This window comes from Arachis duranensis, chromosome 8 (assembly GCF_000817695.3).
Source record: "Arachis duranensis cultivar V14167 chromosome 8, aradu.V14167.gnm2.J7QH, whole genome shotgun sequence".
Taxonomy (NCBI): Eukaryota; Viridiplantae; Streptophyta; class Magnoliopsida; order Fabales; family Fabaceae; genus Arachis; species Arachis duranensis.
The window spans coordinates 41,404,294-41,425,367 of record NC_029779.3 but is presented as its reverse complement, the minus strand read 5'-3'; the positions used below and the strand labels follow the sequence as shown (position 1 = coordinate 41,425,367).

The 21,074-nt window shown below is 29.9% G+C and overlaps 2 protein-coding genes across 2 annotated transcripts in view; one reads left to right on the top strand and one right to left on the bottom strand.

The window, feature by feature from the left end:
* Window positions 1–18,175, top strand: part of LOC107462846 (CO(2)-response secreted protease-like) — a 20,460-nt gene extending 2,285 nt beyond the window's left edge. Inside the window, exons 4-11 of the mRNA XM_016081526.3 lie at window positions 2,008–2,163; window positions 11,965–12,076; window positions 13,490–14,039; window positions 14,870–14,970; window positions 15,564–15,806; window positions 16,034–16,148; window positions 16,677–16,893; window positions 17,475–18,175. Coding sequence (XP_015937012.1) covers window positions 2,008–2,163; window positions 11,965–12,076; window positions 13,490–14,039; window positions 14,870–14,970; window positions 15,564–15,806; window positions 16,034–16,148; window positions 16,677–16,893; window positions 17,475–18,025 — 2,045 coding nt within the window. The 3' untranslated portion in view covers window positions 18,026–18,175. The remainder of the gene's footprint in view (window positions 1–2,007; window positions 2,164–11,964; window positions 12,077–13,489; window positions 14,040–14,869; window positions 14,971–15,563; window positions 15,807–16,033; window positions 16,149–16,676; window positions 16,894–17,474) is intronic.
* Window positions 18,176–18,483: 308 nt separating this feature from the next.
* Window positions 18,484–21,074, bottom strand: LOC107462764 (prohibitin-1, mitochondrial-like). Its single transcript, XM_016081404.3, has 5 exons — window positions 20,838–21,074; window positions 20,418–20,534; window positions 19,842–20,012; window positions 19,212–19,424; window positions 18,484–18,875 (listed from the first exon to the last, which is right to left on the bottom strand). Exons 1-5 carry the CDS (start codon window positions 21,021–21,023, stop codon window positions 18,684–18,686), a joined length of 879 nt encoding a protein of 292 aa, XP_015936890.1. The 5' UTR covers window positions 21,024–21,074; the 3' UTR covers window positions 18,484–18,683.

The following is a 21,074-nucleotide window of genomic DNA, read 5'->3' as shown; positions in this document are numbered from 1 at the left end:
TTTGATTATTTTTAAAGTTTGTAAATTGTATTAATAATTAATTATTTAATATCACTTAAAATTTAAAAATTATAATTTAGAATAAACATTGTTTAATTTAAACTCAATAAAATGTAAAACTAACTATGAGATCAAAATATCAATTAAAATTTAAAATGTTATAATTTCAATTTGCCAATTTATTTGGTTTTGTAAAAATAATAATTAAACTTGAAGAAATGAATAACTAAACAAAAATCTCTTTTAAAAGAAAATAAATAATTAAAAGTTTATTTTTACTATTAGAAACAAGAGACTGAGAGAGTAATCTGAAAAGTGTATTATTGAGTTGTAATCAAGTTGTATATTCAAGTTGTCTGAAATGATACAATATAGAAGGATATTTATAGGTACTAAGAGAATCTTAATAATAAAGACGTAATATTCTATAATAAATATTCAGATATACTAAATAATACTAATTGATCCTAATTGGTCCTAATTATATTCTAACATCCCCTTCAAACTCAAGTGACAATTTGAGTTTGAAACTTATTTAAAACAACGAAAGAAAGAGAAAAAAACTGCATAAACTGATAAATAAAACGGGTGCAGAACTGCCGGAAGGAAGCGTAGATGGAACTGCCGTTAATTTGAAGGAAGCGCAGACGGAACTATCACGAGTATGAAGGAAGCGCAGATAGAACTGCCGCTTGTCTGAAGGAAGCACAGATGGAACTGCCGCTATTTGAGGGAAACACAGACGGAACTGCCACAAGGAAACACGGACGAAACGTAGACGAAATTGCCACGAGAGAAGGCAGACGAAACTGCCACGAGAAAACACTGACGGAACTGCCACGAGAGAACGGAACTGCCACGAGAGAATGCAGACGGAACTGCCACGAGATAACGCAAACGAAACTGCCACGAGATAACGCAGACGGAACTGCCACGAGAAAACGCAGACGGAACTGCCAAAAGAGAGCGAAAACTATATGATTTCTTCATGAGAATAGGTAAATAGCGGATGACAATAGTGTTTGATCATTCGACTAAAAAAACACAAGACGAAGAGAATAGGCTAGTCGGTGAGGTGAAAAAGCATAAAGGGGGTGACAAAAGGAAAAGAAGAATGGTATAGAAAAAATGCAAAAATTATGGTGATTTCACCGCAAGGAAAATAACCTATCCTCTTCAAGGAGGATACCATGGCTCTGATACCATATTAGAAACAAGAGACCGAGAGAGTAATCTGAAAAGTGTATTATTGAGTTGTAATCAAGTTGTCTATTATACAATATAGAATGGTATAAAGACGTAATATTAAGAGAATCATAATAATAAATACGTAATATTCTATAATAAATATTCAGATATATTAAATAATATTAATTGATCCTAATTGATCGTAATTATATTCTAATGTTAGAAACAAGAGACTAAACTAGAGAAAGGATTTGTGTATTATTGACTGTATTCAAATTGTATATTCAAGTTGTCTGAAATGATACAATATAAAAGGGTATTTATAGGTACTAAGAGAATCGTAATAATAAAGACGTAATATTCTATAATAAATATTCAGATATACTAAATAATACTAATTGATCCTAATTGATCCTAATTATATTCTAACATTTACAACAAGATTCTAACGTTTTATTAAATCCAATTAAATGGATCTAATTCAAATCATAAAATTTTAAATTTTAATGACACTCATATTTAGATTTTTATTTATTGGTTTAAATTAAATAGTACTTATTACGTTTAAATTATCATATCTTAAACAATTAGTTATTAATGTAATTTCTTAATTTTATAAAATTAATTAAATTAAAGTAAACTACTTTTGTTAAATTTATTTCTGCTAATACATAAAATATTTCTTACATGTATAACAAAAACTAAATTTTAAATTTTTAAGTTATAAAGGCTTAACTAAAAATTGAATAAAATTATTATAAAATTTTTAAAATAATTAAAGCATGATTATTATTAATGTTCCTTTTGAAATGCATACAGGGTATGATGGAGTAGTGTCGGTGTTCCCAGATCCAACTTTGGAATTGCATACGACCCGATCTTGGGATTTCTTGGAATCAGATTTGGGGATGAACAACAACACTAGTGCACATTTATCAACTAAGAGTGATATCATTATTGGGATCATAGACACTGGTAAGTCACAACAATTACAAAAATCTTTGTTTAATTTGGTTTTGGCATTAACCAATAATTATGAATTGACACCTACTGCTTTTTAACTCCTAATTGTCTTTATTTTCATTGTGTTCTTGTTTATTGTGAATAGTGCAATCTCTGCTTTATAACTAACATCTTTTCCTTTAAATTTTATTTCTTAGGCAAATTGATTCTCCACATTTTTATTCAATTAAATTAATTCTTCAAAATTTTAATATGAATTTAATTTAATTCTTCTTCCAAACTCTGTTATTTTCACCGCTTTGTGACTTTGTGGAGATTTTATTTGAACCAATAAAAAATGTTTCAAAAATTGTCAATTATAAAATTGTTTAGTGGGGCTTTAAAATTGTCACAATATAAAAAGAAAAAAAAAGGAAGGAAAACTCATTTATTCGGAAAAATAACCAAGGTTTTAAAAATTAAATTGGTTATCAAATTATTTTAATTATCGGTTCATCAATTTAAAAAAATACAAAAATATAACTATAATATAAATTAAAAAAATTACATAAATTAAGAATACAAAACTAACTAAAATTTTATAATCTCATATAAGTATAACACAAAAGTTAAAGAGGACAGAAAATAGTCAAATATCAAAGTTTATATATGTATAGAATATAATGTATGATATTATGTATTATTTATGTGATAGAATAATAAAGAATAACTGCACATAAAAAATTGTTCGTTTAATTGTATCTTAATTCGCAAATTTTGTTTATTTGAAAAATAAGTGCATTATTTTATATGTTTTAATTTTTAATATATTTATTTTACATTAAATGTATTATATTTATTTAGGGTTAAGTACAATTTTGGTTCCTAACACAGAGGTCAAAAATTTGTTTCGTCCCCAAGTTTTTTTTGCTTACAAAATTTTCCTTAAGATTTAACCTAATTTTAAAATCATCCTTCGGATAATTATACCCTTACTCTTTATCACTGTTTCGTCATTTTCTCTCTTGCTTTGCTTCTTCATCTTCAGCAGCATTAAAATTTCAGAAACCAAATCAAAAGTAGAAATTCACCCAATCAATATAGCATGACATTGCAGCAACATCAACATATGCAAAACCCATATCATCAATAGACAAATTTCATATTCTACAAACAAAAAAATTTCACAACAAAAAATTCAAATATTCCAAATCAGAATCACCAAGTAAAAAATTCAGATATTCCACAACAAATTTAAATTATGTAAGACAAATAAAAAATTCAGTTCACAAAAGAGTTGTAGAGAGGATGAGGGGAGCAGTGATGAGTGGCGAGGAGAGCAACAAGGAGTAGTGATGAGCGGCAAGGAGAGCAACAAGGAGAGCGACAAGTAAGGAGGAACAACAACGAGCGGTGAGGGACGAGGATTGGCGGCAGTGGCGGCAGCTACGGCAGTAGAGTACGCGAATCTCCCTCTCTTTGGAGTTAGTGACGGTGGTTCAACGGCAGCGACAAATCTAATACGACAACGTGGTTCAACGGCGACGACGAATCCAGTACGACGGTAGCTCCCCTGCCCTCGTGATCCCTTTCCCTTTTCTCTTTTCTCTTCTCCTGCCCCTATCCCTTCCCTATTTAACCTCTTTTCTTTTTTCTTAATTTTATATTTTTTAATTAAGAGTATTTTAGTAATAAAAATTAAAATTTTGGTAAAAAAATAATTTTAAAATTAAGTTAAATCGTAAAGAGGATTTTGTGAGCGAAAAAAATTTGAAGATGAAACAAATTTTCGGCCTCCACGTACTAAAAACGTACTTAACACTGTTTATTTACCAAAAAGAACAATCAAAACAGCCTATTAATTTTAAGCCAATTATCAAAATAATTTCTCAATTTTAAAATTAATCAAATGGGCCCAAATTAACTACGGACTTGGTAGAGTATTAGACATGGTGATACGGCACAAAAATGATTCAATCAATTTTGTCCCCTTAATTGATGAAACTCCAAGAAACATATAACCCGCACACTACATTATTAGCTTGCTGTCTCTTATTCCTCCAAAATATGAAACCTAAGAAGGTGCTCACCTATTATTGTTGAAACAAATTCTTGAAATTTTTAAATCAAATCAATTTTTTGTTTTTAATTCGAAATAAGACAATTCATTGTAAAGCAAATCAATTCCAAAAGCCTAAATTGATTTTCAATATGAAATTCATAAAAAATAATAAACTTCACTTTTATCCTTTAATTAAAAACTTATATCTAAATTTCGTTCATCACTCCTATCTCACATATATATAAGTCGGGCTAACTAAAATTCCTAACAGATTTCATATTATATCATTTAGTCACGCTAGCTCAAATTCCTAAATAAAATTTAGACTTGGTAAAAAGCAAAATAATAAAATAAATGGATAAACCAGAGTGTATTTGGTTTATATTTTTATATTTTATTTAATTCTTTTATTATTTTTATTTTTTTCAAATTTTATAAATAAAAAGTAAAAACAGAAAACAAAATAATGTTATTTTTATCATTTTCTTTTTTTTCTTTTATAAATAAAATTCTAAAAAAGTAAACGAAAATTGCAAACCAAAATATACATAGCCTGCAGATAAGCCTAACTAAAGCAATATAGTTGTCTTCTTTTTTGTTAGAAGTTTACAACAGTAATATAGATCGATGATGATTATTTCTTTCCCCTTTTTTTCCCTTTGCAACATATATAAATGAACTATAAATAAGGCGTATACAAAGACACTTGGAGTATTATTTTATGAGGAATGTTATTTGACTAATAAAATTTTTAGAAACGTTACATAATTAATTTTTTTAATCAAACATCATTACTGTCATTTCCTTTAATTTTTTTTTCTTAGTTTAATATTACACAATTAATTTAACAATCACAAAAGTGACATAATATTTCTTTATTAATCACACAAAAAATTTATTAAAACTGACAAATGAATTTTTGGTACTAGAAATTTTTAAAATATTTCAGTGTCAAAATTATAAAATTTATTGTGTCACAGTTAAAAATTTTTAATATTATTTTTTTAATAAATTTTATATAATTCAAAATTTTCATCCTTCTTCTTTTACCTTCTTAACAAAAACCTGTGTTATAGTTAAAAAATTTCAGTATCAAAATTAAGAAATTTTTTATGTTACAGTTAAAAAATTTTGGTACTATCTTTTTGTTCTTTTTTTCTTCTTCCTCCTTCACATTCTCATAATTCATCTTATTTCACCCTCTTAAATTTTTTTTGTTATGAATAAAAAATTTCAATATCAAAATTAAGAAATTTCTCTTGCATAGTTAAAAAATTTTATTGTTTTTTTTTAATAAATTCTATACCGTACAAAACTCTTCTCCTCCTCCTCTTTTTCTTCATCATCATTATTGTTATCATCTTTTTTTATCTTCTCTTTTTTATTTCACCTTCTTATAATTTTTCTTGTTTCACTTCCTTAACAAGAATAATAAAAATAAAAAATTAAAAAAAATTAAACAAAGAAAAAAAAGAAATAAAAAATGCTATAATAACTACCAAGAGAAGGAGGAGGAGGAAGAGAAAAAAAAGGCAGAAGCAATAACTAGGGGGTGGCAAACAGAGTAAAACCCACCGGGTCGGTCCACGTAACCAGCCAAAAAAGGCAGGTTAGGCTGAAAATTTGAAATCGCCAAACTTTAAAAATCCGCCTAACCCACATCACCTAATAATCTGTGGGCTTTGGCAGGTTTCGGCGGGCTTCTCCGACTGGCCAAGTATTTTTTTGGTCAGGGTCTTTTTTTTATAAATTTCTATGATGTTATTGATATGCAAGAGGAGGATAAAGATGATAATGGAAGATATTCTAAGTTATATTTTGGATTATGTTTTATGTTTGATTAATTCTAAACTTGAAGATGTTTAATTATATATTTTGGATAATGTTTATTTTGCTAATTTTATTATTTTGTTTCAAAAAATTTTGTGTATGATTATGTTTATTACATATTTATAATTATAAAGACTTTAATGATTATAAATNGGCGAGGCAAGGCGAGCCAACCCGCCAGATGGCGGATTTTTGGCAGGGTGGGGCAGGCTTTGCCGTTAGCCACCCTTAGCAACAACTGCAATAAAAGAATGATAATGAGAAGAAAACACATAAAGAAGAAAAAATGCATAATTCATGCAAATATTATACAAGTATTTTTTGTTGAATTTGGGCCAATTTAATTGGACTTAGTTGATAAAATATTTAAATGTATAGCAGGACCTTAAATTTGTGTTATTTTTTTAGTTTAATTAATCTATCGGTCCCTATAGTTTCACTAAATTTTTAATTAGATTTCTATACCTTTTTTTCTTTTCGATTGAGTTCCTATACCATATCAAATTTTGTAATTAAGTCTCTGTCGTGATAAAAACGTTGAAATTAATGGAATATTTTGTTAAACAAAACAAATATGTCTAACACTAAAATGAATATTCTGTATAATTTAACAGAATATTCTATTAATTTCAATGTTTTTGTCAGAATAAAAATTTAATTACAAAATTTGATATAGTATAAAAACTTAATTAAATAAAAAGTATAGAAACCTAATTAAAAATTTAGTAAAATTATAGAAATTAATAGAGTAATTAAACTTATTTTTTAATACTTTATCAATAAAAATATTTTTATATGTAATATCTAATGAATATATTGTTGAATAAATTCTAAATTTTAAATTTTAAATTTTAATAGTATAAAAATATTAACTAATATTAATAAAAAATAAAATATTGATTTTTTAATATTTTTTAGGTATTTTTTATTTATTTATTTGGATAGCATATTTTACTATTTAGCATGTTTACGGATTGAGTTATTATGCCTAAGAATTGAACCGAACCGACCAAATAGATAATGTTTACGGGTCAGATAGATAAATTTTTTTTTTTTCGTTTCTGTTAGTAACACTGAATCAAATTAATATTTTTAATATAAATAAATAACTAGAACGTTACAGATTTGATGAATAACATAGGAGCTAGGCATGATAGTTAGGATTCAAAACGTAGTATAGTTTTCATGTGACCACGTGAAAGTGAGTTGTCAATACTTTGTTTCGACCAATCACTGAAAATGTCCCTTTGGGTGACGCCAATTGACACTCACCATCCATGCAAACTCATTGTGGTCCGCATGCCTATGATTAGGCCTTTTTCTTATCAAAAGGTAGGGTAAACTACTATTTTAGTTTTTTAATGTTTAGATTAAATTTTAATTTATTATTTTAAATATTTTATTTTGATTTTAACAAATTTTAAATAAGTTTAATATTATTCTACTATTAAATTTGATGTTAATAATTAATGAAATAAATGACGGAATATTAATAGTGTTATTAGTTAAATTATATCTTTTTTTATGTATTACAAAAATAGAGATAAATACTAAATTGGTGCTCGAAAGATTTTGGCGTTAACAAAATGGTATATAACTTTTGTTATTAAGAAAATATTCCTTGAAAGATTTTAAAATTTGACAAGCATACCCATGATCTCGCCAAAACACATATCCGACAAGCACAATACTAATATAGCCACTACGTTTTAATGACATGGCAAAAATCCTCCTCAACCCTAATCCTCCCTTCTCCCTAACATACTTCCCCTTCCTCTCCCCAATGCACTACCCCTTTCCCCTTCCTGAATCGGCTGAATGCACTCTCCTCCTCTCCGACCCTAATCCCTCCCTCCCCCTCCCTAACCTTAATCCCCCCTTCCCCATCGCATTTTTCCCCTCCTCAATCGAAAATCCCCTCTTCTGAACCCTAATTCTCTTTCCTTACCTCTTTGAGTCCTAATCCCCTCTTTCCAACGCACTGTCTCACACTCTCAATTCACTCTCCCCCAAAACGACAGCAAAACTCAACCTTCTCAGTCTTACAAAGCCAATGTCACGACACCACACTGTCGCCATCTCATCGTCGGGTCTTCTGCGTCTACCAGCGTCGTCTGTCTCCTCCATTGGCATTGCGTCTTTTGTGCGCGTTCACCGCTGCCGTCTTGCTTAAACCCACTCTCTGTTATTCCTGCACCTTTACTGTTGTGCTTCGCGGTGGCTCGCTTCCCTCTTTATGGTTGAACATAAAAATAGACACACATAGCAGCAACGTCTCACTCATCGGCCTCGCCTTCGTCACCTCTGCTCGTTGCTTACCGCCAATTGCGGCTTGTATCTGCTTGCTACTCGCCTCCAGTCGCTGCCCTGCCTTCTCTGTCTATATTCCATCTTGGCTCCATCGTGTCATGCCTCTTCTGTCTCTGGTGTTCTTCTTCTGGCCTTATCTAAATCTGCTTCTTGCTTCGGTGGTGTCTGTATTAAATTTTATTTTATTTTGATTATTGTATATGAATTTGTTTGTTTTCTCTGAGTTTTATTGTTATTAATCTTTTTAAATTATAAATTAATCTAAAAATTTGGGGCAACTTTTGCTGGATTAGGGTTCATGAAGATTTTCAGGTTTAGGACAACTCATGAGTGAGAGGATGCGCTGGGGAGGGGAGATTAGGGTTCAGAGGGGGATTAAGGTTGGAGGATTTTAGATTTTCTAGATTAGACTGGGTAATTAATTAAAAATTCTACCTTGGATTTTTCGGTGGCCACCTCAGCATCTTTCTCATCGAAAATGTGCTCCGGCTAGTTCATGGACACGCTTGTCAAATTTTAAAATCATTTAGGATCTATTTTGTCAATACCAAAAGTCAGGTATCATTTTGTCAACGTCAAAATCTTTCAAATACCGATTTAGTATTTACCTCTAGAAAAATATAACCAAAACTTTCTTATAACTCTTCTCTTCAATTTTTTTTTTGTACAAACTTTAAATCCTAACAACTAATCATCAATACTTTAAAATCAAAAGAAAAACTTTTATATTAGTGATCATTGGTAGATCAATGTTACTTACATATTGAAATCGAATGATATTAACTCTTGAATATGCGAATTATTTGTCTCATATTTAATAGTGGGACAATATTAAATCCACTTAAAATTTTTTTGTGATTGAAATAAAACGTTTAAAAGTTTTTGAGACTGAAATATAATATTTGAAACGTTAAAGATCAAATTAAGATTCGACCTAAACGTTGGTGATCAAAATAATAATTTATCCCAAAATGTACAAAAAACTAATTTTTGAAACATTTAACATTACACCAACCTAAATTGATCAAATAATTAGCTCACTAATTTATTTAAAAAAATATTGATATTCGAATTCCATCTCCATTAGTCAATGTCGAATCGTCAAATAAAGCTCAAATATATGAAGTGATCGACCATGAAAAATGAAGTTGTGGTAATATTAAAAGTGGTGTTGCAAAGAGAAAGATAAAAAGAAGTAATAATGAAAATTGATAATATAAGAATAAATAAAAAATTAAAAGAAATTTGATTAAAGTTGGCTATCAAAAATTGGTCACTAATTATAAACTCAATTAAATTTTTATAATACGATTTTTTAGATTCACGACATTCACTAATTTAGTCTTTTAAATTTTAATTGTACTATAATAGTTCTTAAGATTGAGTTTTAAACGCTATAAAATTAAGTTACAGATATTATAATGTGATGGTTATTAGTGATTAAAAGAAGGGGGATTAAATTTTGACTTCTTTTTCTTTCTCGTGTGAACTTACTTTTTATTGAAAGAATATAGGAGATATTTTATATGTCTCTTAATTCGGTAGGAGATTCTTTTGTTTTGTCTCCTGTTGTGCAGAATCAGAAATAGAGATAAAAGTAGAGATCGACACACAGATATATCCTGATTCAGCTATCAGTGTAATGTAGCCTACATTCAGTCTCCATCACAACTATGACAGAATTTCGCTATCTTTTCAATAGATTACAATCACCAATTCTCCTTAGGATTATACCAAATTCTATTTGAGACAAGTCCAATTTCTAACTTAAACTGAATTCGACTAGGATTCAAACCTAACTTTCAACAGCAAAATGCTAACCCAACTTGTAAGGAAATTCTCACAGGATCATGACACAAAACAAAAAAATATACAAAAAATTTTTGAGATAACTATGATTTTTTCTCCAATTCTAGTTCACTGTCTTTTTTCACTCATTGGTTTTTTCTTACAAACTCCATCATGCTTGCCTTTTTTAATGAGACTCAGACATACTATACTGAAAAAAAGAAAAACAAAATGGTAACCATGAAGGAGAAGAACTTAGAACAACTTAAAAAGCTATGAGAACCGAACCAAATATTTTATTCCACTCTCCTTGCTCAACACTTGGTTGTTCACCTTTATTATAGAAGAGTGAAGTCTTCAAGGTTTGAACCAAGTTCAACACTTGGGTTGTCTTCTTCCTCCTTCATTAGAACTTGCAGCGGCGTGGTCAGTGGAGAGAGAGAAGGCCGAATCTTTGCATGCAACATACTTTTCTCTTTCATCCTTTCTCTTCAAGTTTCTTTGATCTTGATCGTGAATCTTTTCTTTAGCTCAAAGTTTGGTTTTGGACCGTAGATTTAAAGCAGAGCACCATTGACTTCTTCTTTTCTATGGTTGCTTAATTTATGCTTGAAGCTCAGTAGATATTTTCACGGTTCCTTGGTGCAGCACAAATGTAAAAAATAACTTTTTGAAGATGCTCTATTCGAATAGAATTTGCTTTTTTGTTGTAGCCCTTCTTCTTGCTAAATTAGAAACAAGCTTTTGATTCTTTGCCGAACCCTAACTTCAGATCTTTTCTCTTTCTTCTTTCTTAGTTCAGTGACTTGATGTGATAGAGAATACAAGAAAGAGAGAGAAGAGATAAAGATTGTGTTCGGTGGAAGTGAAACAAAGTTCAATTGAATTTTGAATTGTTAAATCGGTTGAAGAGAGATGGATTTGAGAGTGACTTAGGCTTGCATTGGATCTTTATTTGGACTAGGTTTGATTTCTTTCTTTCTTATAATTCAGCTTTTTCAGCCTTCATGGATCAAGATTTAAGTGAATGTATGGTTGAGATTTGTGTTGGTCAATGTGTTTGTATTTGTTGGCTTGCTTACCGGGCCTGTTTCAATTTAAATTAATTTCTACACACTTAACGAAACTAATTATACAAATAATTGATAATCATTCATTAATGTTTGTTCATCACAATCAAGTTGGGTTGGTCTAGTGGTTAGCTCACTAGTCCGCTTAAGCAAGTGTCGGAGGTTCGAATTCCGCCTTGTGCATGCAGCAACCCATTGGCCAGTGGCAAACCCTTAAATGGAGCTCAGTACCACGGCGGATTAGTCCTTGACCTGTCGGGTTGGGGGATACCATGGAAAACCAAAAAAAAAAAATGTTTGTTCATCACTTTATCAAGCTTTAGTTTTCCAAACTTAACATAGTGGTTCTTGAATTTTTTTTAGCATTGACTCAACAAACACAAATAATTTGTCACTCTTTTGTTGGTATTTGGTGCTGATTCAGTGTGACAAAGGAGTGTTAAATTATTCTTGCGTTTGCTGAATCAATACCTAAAAAAAATTTAGAGACTACTATAATATTTGAAACTCAATCTTAGAGATTATTATAATATAATTAGGACGGATATGGAAGATTAAATTAATAAAAATTGTAAATTTGAGGAATTATTATTGAAATTTAAGTCAATTAAACTATTGTTTTTTCTTTTATCAAAATAGAAAAGTTGAATAACGAGCATGGGTGTGTGGCTTAGAGAAATATAATTGTTCATCCTACTTAGATTAAGTGTGAAAATACAATCTGTGTTTTATATCGCTCATAATTAACTATTCATATGTATATTTTATATGAAGGGATATGGCCAGAGTCTCCTAGTTTTAGAGATGAGGGTATAGGGAAGATTCCTTCAACATGGAAAGGAGTTTGCATGGAGGGTCCTGATTTCAAGAAATCCAATTGCAATAGGTGATCATCTATTCAATTCACTCACTCAAGTTACTTTTATAAACCTTTTAATTATGACAAACTTTTTTCTTTTTCCAATAATCAAATTTTGACACATCAATCCAATTACATTAATAACATTCAATTCTTTCTTGCAAAAATATTATGCTTATAATATATGAAAACATCCAACAAATATTTAACATGCTTTTTCATGTTTAAAAAGTATGTAGATAAGGCTCAATTTTGTTTCTAAATTTTTACTGAATAGTAATCAATCATAAAGTTTTAAAAATATTCAATTTAATTTTTAATAAATTTTAGTTATAAAATTAGTTTGTAACTTTTTATTTTATTAGACACATAAGTTCTCACGTTAAATTTAATAAAAAGTTAGACAAATTAATTTTTGTCGTTATTTTTTTAAAAATATAACAGTATCTAAAAATTTTCAAAATTTCTATATTGATCTTTTCATATGGATAAACAATTTGGCGTGAGATTAATTTATTTAACGAAATAAAAGTTTAAAATATTTTATTTGACTAATTTAATGAATAAAATTTAGGGTAATACTGTTTATTCTCTAATATTTGGGGTGAATTTTATTTTAATCTCTAATGTATTAATTATTCTATTTTTATTCTAAAATATTTAAAATGACATCAATGTTATCCCACAGTTAAATTTCTCACTAACAATTAACGAAATTGATGTACTATTAACAATATTTTTATTAAAATTATGCTTGCTCAATTTTCTTCTCATATCTTCACTCTCTCAATAAATTTAAATTTCATTCTTTTACTCTCTTTTTCTCTCTCTTTTACATTATTAATTCTCCAAGAGGCATTTGAGAAGAAAAAAGAAGAGAGCAGGAAAATAAGATTTGGACTTGTTGAGAGAATAAAGATAAAAGTGGAAAATTGAGCAAACATAACTTTAACAAAAATATTATTAATAATACATTAATTTTATCAAGTGTTAGTGTAAGGTTTGACGGTAGAATAATATTAATATCATTTTAAACATTTTGAAATAAAAATAGAATGATTAAAATATTAAAAATCAAAATAAAATTCACTCCAAACGTCAGGAACCAAAATAGTACTTTACTCTAAAATTTATTAAGGTTTAAAGTGTCTTTTAAATAGTAATATTAGAGAAACAAAAAATTAATTTAAATTTGTGTTATTTAATATTTATTTATTAAAAAATGTATTAAATAAAATAAGAAATAATAAATTTTGGCAATTTTTAGCTAAAAATTTTTGTTTTTCAAAACTTTTTCTATTAAAAATATCTTAAGAACTGATTTGAAAAATTACTCATTGCTCTAAGATAACTATGTATGTGATAGAAATGAACTGGTATAGTGGTGTTAAAAACATATGTATATTTATAGCATTAACCATTGTTGTATTACTAGCGCAGAAAATTAATAGGAGCAAGATATTATAATAATATCCAACTTACATCAAGTGACGGTAAGAATCTAACTCTTACAAAAGCAGTAACGAAAGGATCCCCAAGAGATTCAGTTGGACATGGAACTCACACTTCATCAATAGCAGCTGGTTCCATAGTCAACGATGCTACCTACTATGGTTTAGCAAAAGGAACAGCAAGAGGTGGTTCACCTTCTTCAAGAATTGCTGCATACAAAACATGCTCTGAACAAGGCTGCTCTGGAGCCACCTTATTGAAGGCCATTGATGATGCTATTAAGGATGGTGTTGACATAATCTCTATTTCCATTGGTCTTAGCTCGCTTTTCCAGTCCGACTTTTCCAAGGATCCGATCGCCATTGGAGCGTTCCATGCCGAGCAATTTGGGGTCATGGTGGTTTGCTCGGCAGGGAACGACGGCCCGGATCCTTACACGGTTGTGAACGCAGCACCATGGATATTTACAGTTGCAGCTTCAAATATTGATAGGAACTTCCTGTCTACTATTGTCCTTGGCAATGGAAAAATGTTTCAAGTAAGTTTTTTAGTTAGTATAATTCCTTATGTTTCATAAATCTGTCTTATTTGTGTTGTGTTTAAGATTTGACGGTAAATTATATTTTTTTTTCTTAAAATTTGTTAAAAATTTTAAAAATATTTTTAAATTTTATTTTATTTTAATTTTGTCTTAAAAGTTTTTTATTTATATTAAATCTAATTCTGACGACTAATTTTTCAAAAAATTTAGAACCAATTCAGCAATAATTTCACAAGAACAATTTTTAACACAAATAAATCAGACATAATTATCATGTATTATTACGAGATCGGTCATAAACTTTCTTAAAAATTTAGCTATTAGAAATATATTTAATATAAATTATAAACTTTAAAAACAAAATAAAATTTAAGAATATTTTTAAAATTTTATTTCAAAAATAAAAATATACTTTATTCAAGATTTTATAATGTCATATTATGTAAACTTTTATTTATTTATTGGTGTATTTTTTAAGATTTTAAAATGTAGTTTAACTTTGATGCATTTAAAGAAGTTTACAGATAACTATATGTTTCAAACTACAGCATCAATAACTAACCACCTAAAGAATTAATGTGATTGAATATCTATGTGATATATTTTTTTTCTCAAATTAATCTTTGATAATGCTGTAATTTTAAGAAAGAATAATCATATTAATTGAAAATTTTAATTTTCTATAAAAATATTTATGTTTAAACTTTCTAGTAATACTAATACTCATTTTTTTTGTACTTTTAATTGTTGCTTGATAGTTGATAGGTATATGTCTCGTTTATTTTCTCAATAGAGCCAATTTATCAATTTTGTGTGGTATCAATCAGGGTATAGGCATTAACTTTTCAAACCTCACACGTTCAAAGATGTATCCTCTTGTATTAGGGGAGGAAGTTGCCGCTAAATTTGCCCCTGCATCCGAAGCTAGGTACCTAATTACAATATTTAGTCCATATTCTACACTAAAGAGCAGCTACTAAATCAGTTATTAGTACATATTAAATATAAATGACTGATTTGGTAGCTGAATTTTTATATATTCATAATATTTATGTAATTTATAATTATTTTTCGCAAATTGTTATCGTGCTTTATTAAAGGTTTAATTACTCTAGTGATTTTTATAATTTTAATAAATTTTTAATTAAATTTTTATATATATTTTAATTAAGTTTTTATACCATATTACAAAAAATAAAAAATATTAAAATTAATTTAATATTCTATTGAGCAAAATAGAATATTCAGTCAAATGTTACGCATATTCATTTTGTTTAACAGAATATTTCATTAATTCTAACATCTTTCTCGTGGTACGAATTTAATTACAAAATCTGATATAATATAGGAATCCAATTGAAAAAAAAAAAGAGCATAAATATTTAATTAAAAATTCAGTAAAATTATAAAGAACAAGAGTAATTAAACCCTTGTTTAATAATAACTATCATTCAGTAAACCTTTCAAATCTATTATTGTTGTTTATATTGAAATTGACACAAACTACGAACATATATGCAGGAATTGTTATCCTGGATCACTAGATTACAACAAAGTTGCAGGGAAGATTGTTGTTTGTGTTAATGATGATCCAACTATTTCAAGGAAAATCAAGAAGCTTGTTTTACAAGATGCAAAAGCCATGGGGATGATACTCATTGATGAGGAGAAAAAAGATGTTCCATTTGATGCAGCTGTATTTCCTTTTTCAGAGGTTACCAATCTTGAAGGCCATCAAATCCTTCGGTATATAAAATCCACTAAGTAAGTGCCATCAACTTAATTCACTTTTGTTCCTATTGAATTTGTGTTCTATCTTTTGGATACACAAGGACAAAATGATAGAGATAGATATTTTGTTTTTTCAACAATGTTTCTATATTTTTGTAGCTAGATAGCATGCAAAATTTCAAGTGCAGTTAAATTTAAAATAATATTTTATCATGTCAATTATTATTATTATTATTGAATCTATCTTGTTTTAATTGTAGGAATCCAACTGCAACAATTCTTGCAACAAGAGACGTTACAAGATACAAGCCCTCACCTATTGTTGCATCTTTCTCATCTAGAGGTCCTTCAGTCCTAACTGAGAACATTCTCAAGGTCTTTTTATTCCCAAAAGCATTTCATTTTTCTCATCAACAAGCAAAATGTACAGACTATACTTTTTACTCCTAACATGTGCCAAAAGTTTCAATTTTATTTTTAGTTTTGTCGCCAACCTTTTAGAATTAGTTTAATTTTATACTTGCATCGTTCTAATTTTATCCTCAACATTTTAGAATTCATTTGGTTTTCCATCTGAATGGAAGAATAAACTTGAATCAATTCCGAATAATAATGCCAGAGAAAAATTGAAACAATTCTAACAAAAAGGGAAAAATAAAAAGCTTTTGAACGGAATATGTAGGACTAAAACTGTCTTTCTCTAACCAATTTAAATTGGTCGAGTGGTTAATTCACTTGTCCGCTTAAATAAGTGTCAAAAGTAATTTAGATTTGTAATAAATTAGTCATTGACCTGCCGAACTGGAAATACTATAAAAATAAATAAATAAATAAAGTTTTTCCCTAGGATCATCAACAGCCTCTGTTTCAAATTATAAGAAATCAATTTGTTTTGTTTTGCAGCCAGATGTTATGGCTCCAGGCGTTGGCATTTTAGCTGCCATGATTCCCAAAAGTGATGAACCAGGAAGTATTCCAATAGGGAAAAAACCCTCCTTATTTGGCATAATGTCAGGTACATCTATGGCATGCCCACATGTTACAGGTGCTGCTGCTTTTATTAAATCTGTTCATAGAATGTGGACTCCTTCTATGATCAAATCAGCATTGATGACAACAGGTATTGTCTTTTCTTCCTCAAAGTAAGGCTGCATCTAGATTTTGTGTTTACAGATAGAAATACAGAGACAATAGATACAAAAATTTGTTTGGGTGTAAAGATAGAAATAGAGGCACAATTTATTGAAAAGAGATCTTCTAAAATGAGTAAATTTGTAGTGTGATAAAATAAGAGATTAATCATTATTGAAATTGTAACTTTTGTCATATGTAAATTTTGCTGACTTAATTTAAAAGTGATTATACACTTTTCATTTTTTCAACCTTCCCACTTTGAAAAAGTTTGATCACAATTTATTTTCTAGTTTATGTTTGAATTTTGTCTCTAAGACAGAAATATAGAGATAATAAACATAGAAACTTGTTTGATTCTAGAATTAGAAAAGGAGAGAGACATAAATTTTCTACCAGAGACAAAATTCTTAATATTTTCTGTATTTTCTAAAAGTAAGAAAACAAAATATTTATTTATATTTTTTGTTTTATGATCTCTGTTTTTTTTTTATTAAGAAATAGAATACATATGCCAAAAAAAAAAAAAAGAATAAGTCATACTTATGTAGTGTTGTTCAATATTTTCAGCTACAACATACAATAACTTAAGGAAGCATGTGACCAATAGCTCAAACTTGTTTTCCTCCCCACATGAAATGGGAGTTGGGGAAATTGATCCACTTAGAGCTCTCAACCCTGGCTTAGTCTTCAAAACGGAATTAGAAGACTATCTCAAATTTCTTTGTTATTATGGCTATTCAAAGAAAAACATAAGATCAATGTCTAAGAATAACTTCAACTGCCCAAGGAACTGCTCTGAAGATCTTATATCCAACATCAATTACCCATCAATATCTATAAAAACACTTGGTAGGCATCAGAAAGCAAAAGTAGTCACAAGAACAGTCACAAATGTGGGACCCACTAATTCCACATATATTGCAAAGGTGCAAGCACCAAAGGGAATGGTTATCAAGGTTACCCCCAATAAGCTTGTGTTTTATGGGGGTATTCAAAAGAGATCTTATCAAGTCTCATTCTACAACAATGATGCACAAAGTGGATACAATTTTGGGTCTATAACTTGGCTTGATGGTAAACATTATGTTCATACGATATTTGCAGTCAATACTAAATGAAGATAAACATAAATACGCTCACAACATACTCGTAGATATAGTAGTCTTTAATACATTACAAAAACATATATACATGATTGTCATTTTTATTTATTTATTTGTTTCATTTTTATTTTTTTTTTCTTTTTGGGTTTGGAACTATAATTTAGATGGGAGTGAGCAGTTTCTAAGTACAAACTAGAATTTGTAATTGAATTTATAAACTTCTCAAAGTGCTCAATATCCAATTAGTTGACTTTGTTTTACACCAAGTAGTATTCAATATTAGACACTTCTTTTTCTTTATTTTGGCTAGCAATTCATCTTGCAAAAATAACAGCTAATGATCCAAAACAGAATATTCACAAGAAAATTATTCTCAATGTTATTTTTACTCCTTTGATTTCAAAGGCCATGCTGCTGGCTGTTTAAAAGTTTTGGAAGTTATTTCAGATTTGAATCCCTCGGGGAATAATCATAATCAATTAATCATCATTTTATGTAATCCGGATCATTTGGATCTCAAATAATCATTTGGCTAAAGTTTGAAAAAGGTTACCATTCAACTATCTAGTTATTTTGTAAGGACTACTCTCAACATATACATCATGAAATCGAATAGGTTTCGTACTTTCTAATGAGAGAATGAAAACGATCATCACAAACCAAGTTCAGCAGATCACTTCTTGCTTGGCTCCAACTTCATCTCCTGAAGATTCAGCAACAGATCATCTGAGTTCAGGTAAACCTTGTTTGCTGCGTTGGATACGGTATTCGCAATCTCTCTTGCGGCTTCGATCTTCCTCAGTGTGATAAAAGCTGGATTGTTGGCAATAGCTTGTCCAATAAGTTGGGCACTTTTTGCTTCTCCCTGTTGTGTAAAGGAGGTGTAACGAAGATCAGGGGAAAGTAAATATTACGAAAGCAAGATTAATTAGCAGTGGTTTAATGAAATAACCCAACATATTCACCCAAAATAAAAAACACAGAACTTGGCATCCAGAGCAATGTTTTTCAGTGAGTTTTTCAGGTTGGATTTCCAGAACAAGAACTAATGAAAATGAAGTTGTAATAGTCTAACCAGCAAGTAACACCACTAGCATGTACATAAGCCGGTGCATTGTAAAAGGAAACAAGAAATAAATGCAGCAATTTGTACTATGCACTAGTTCGTAATGATAAATATGAATTCATAATTTATTCTCACCTGTGCTCTAATTACGGCACTTCTCTTGTCTTGTTCAGCTTTCTCCACAACAAATTTAGCCCTCTCAGCTTCTTGTGCAGCCACCTGTTTGGCTTCAATTGCAGCAGTAAACTCCTTGCCAAACGTTAGAGTGGTAATTGACACATCATCAAGGGCGATATTGAAGTTAACAGCCCTCTCAGTCAGAACCTTCCGGATTTCCCTACTAACAGCCTACAAATAATAAGTCAATTAAAATTAAAACATACTTCCCTCATGTTAGAACTGGACCTTTCAACTTGACAAGGAAAGCAATGCATGGAATGCAAGAAACGAGAAGGGATATGTACAAAAAACCAAAGCAATTCCCCTAGTTAACACAGTAAATCTCCTCATGTGGGTAGCTACACAAAACACACTTCGGTAGTGTGTAAATGGTAATGATAACTTAGTTCAGCAGAATTAATTCACTTGGATGTACCCATTGTGCTTACCATAACAATATTACAAACCAAAAAATTATTTTAACCATTTGAAACTGCAATTCTATAAAAAGACATCTCAGCAACTGGTAACTTTGTTGAAATGGTTGAGTTTTTTCATACATGTTCATACACAACCTTTCAGAAACATACAAGGATTACTGATTACCTCACGCTGAGTAATAAGCTGGCTGGCATTGTATTGGGCGACAACAGCTTTCAAAGTTTCATGTATAATTGAAGGTAAAACCCTTTCATTAAAGTTCTCACCGAGGGTCCGATAAATTGAAGGTAACTCACTTGGCAAAGGACGAGTAAGGACTCGAAGCCCAATTTTCACCTGTATAACATTTATGTGCAATTTTTATAAGGTCAACATTTCACAAGGTTGAATAATTAAAAATATGAACTGTTTCATGATAATTTTCTCAAAACACAATATGATTGAACAATCCAGATAAGCTAAAAAACACAGCACGAAGAATACAAAGAAAAACATCATGCAGATAGTTGAGTTGACAAGGAGAATTGGAGCTTTGAAAATCGAATACTGATGTGTCTGTCATAAGATATTCAAACTTAAAGCAGCTCGCAAATTCAGAATGAAATCATTTTAAAACAAACTATGCGAGGTGATAGACTTAGTCTACATCATTCCAATTTTGAAATGCCTTTAACGAACACCTCTTAGGTTCTAAAGTTGTTAAGGTTATATAGCATATCTCTTAGCAAAAAGTCTATTTACCATCTGGAGATCCCGACTTCCTGAGGTACTCTCAACTAGATGCGGTCGTGCACGAACATCATATATGACAGGCCTCTCAAACCATGGAACAACGAAGTGTGTCCCTTCCGGATAGACCTGCAGATTACCCATTACATCATATTTTTGAAGACATAAAGGGAAGACAATTGTTTTGCAATTGCTATTGATAACACTTCCAAACAACCCTGACAACTAACTAGATCCCTTGAAAGATAACAACCTATGATCAAAGAAGAGAGAAAACTCCTATACAGGCAATCCAACAACATCAAAAGCACTGCAAAGATAATTAAATGGCATGGATATTCATGAAAATTTTCTCATCCATGAAGATTTACTCCCCATTTTCTCTTCCCAACAATCATACCACAAACACGAAAACAATTTACCAAAAGAGACCTTGTCTTTGACACCAATCAAACGGTTGAAAACAATAGCTCGGTGTCCTCCTTCAACATTGTAGAGACTGTTGGCAGCAGCATACAAACCAATCCCGCCGATGACACTAAGCTTCAACAGCGCCGACGCTGCGCCACCACCAGCACCTCCGGGAACGTTCGGAACCTTCATGTTCTTCAGATTCATTTTCCCTCACACAACGGAAAACAAAGCTCAGTCATCAGCTGAATTTCACCC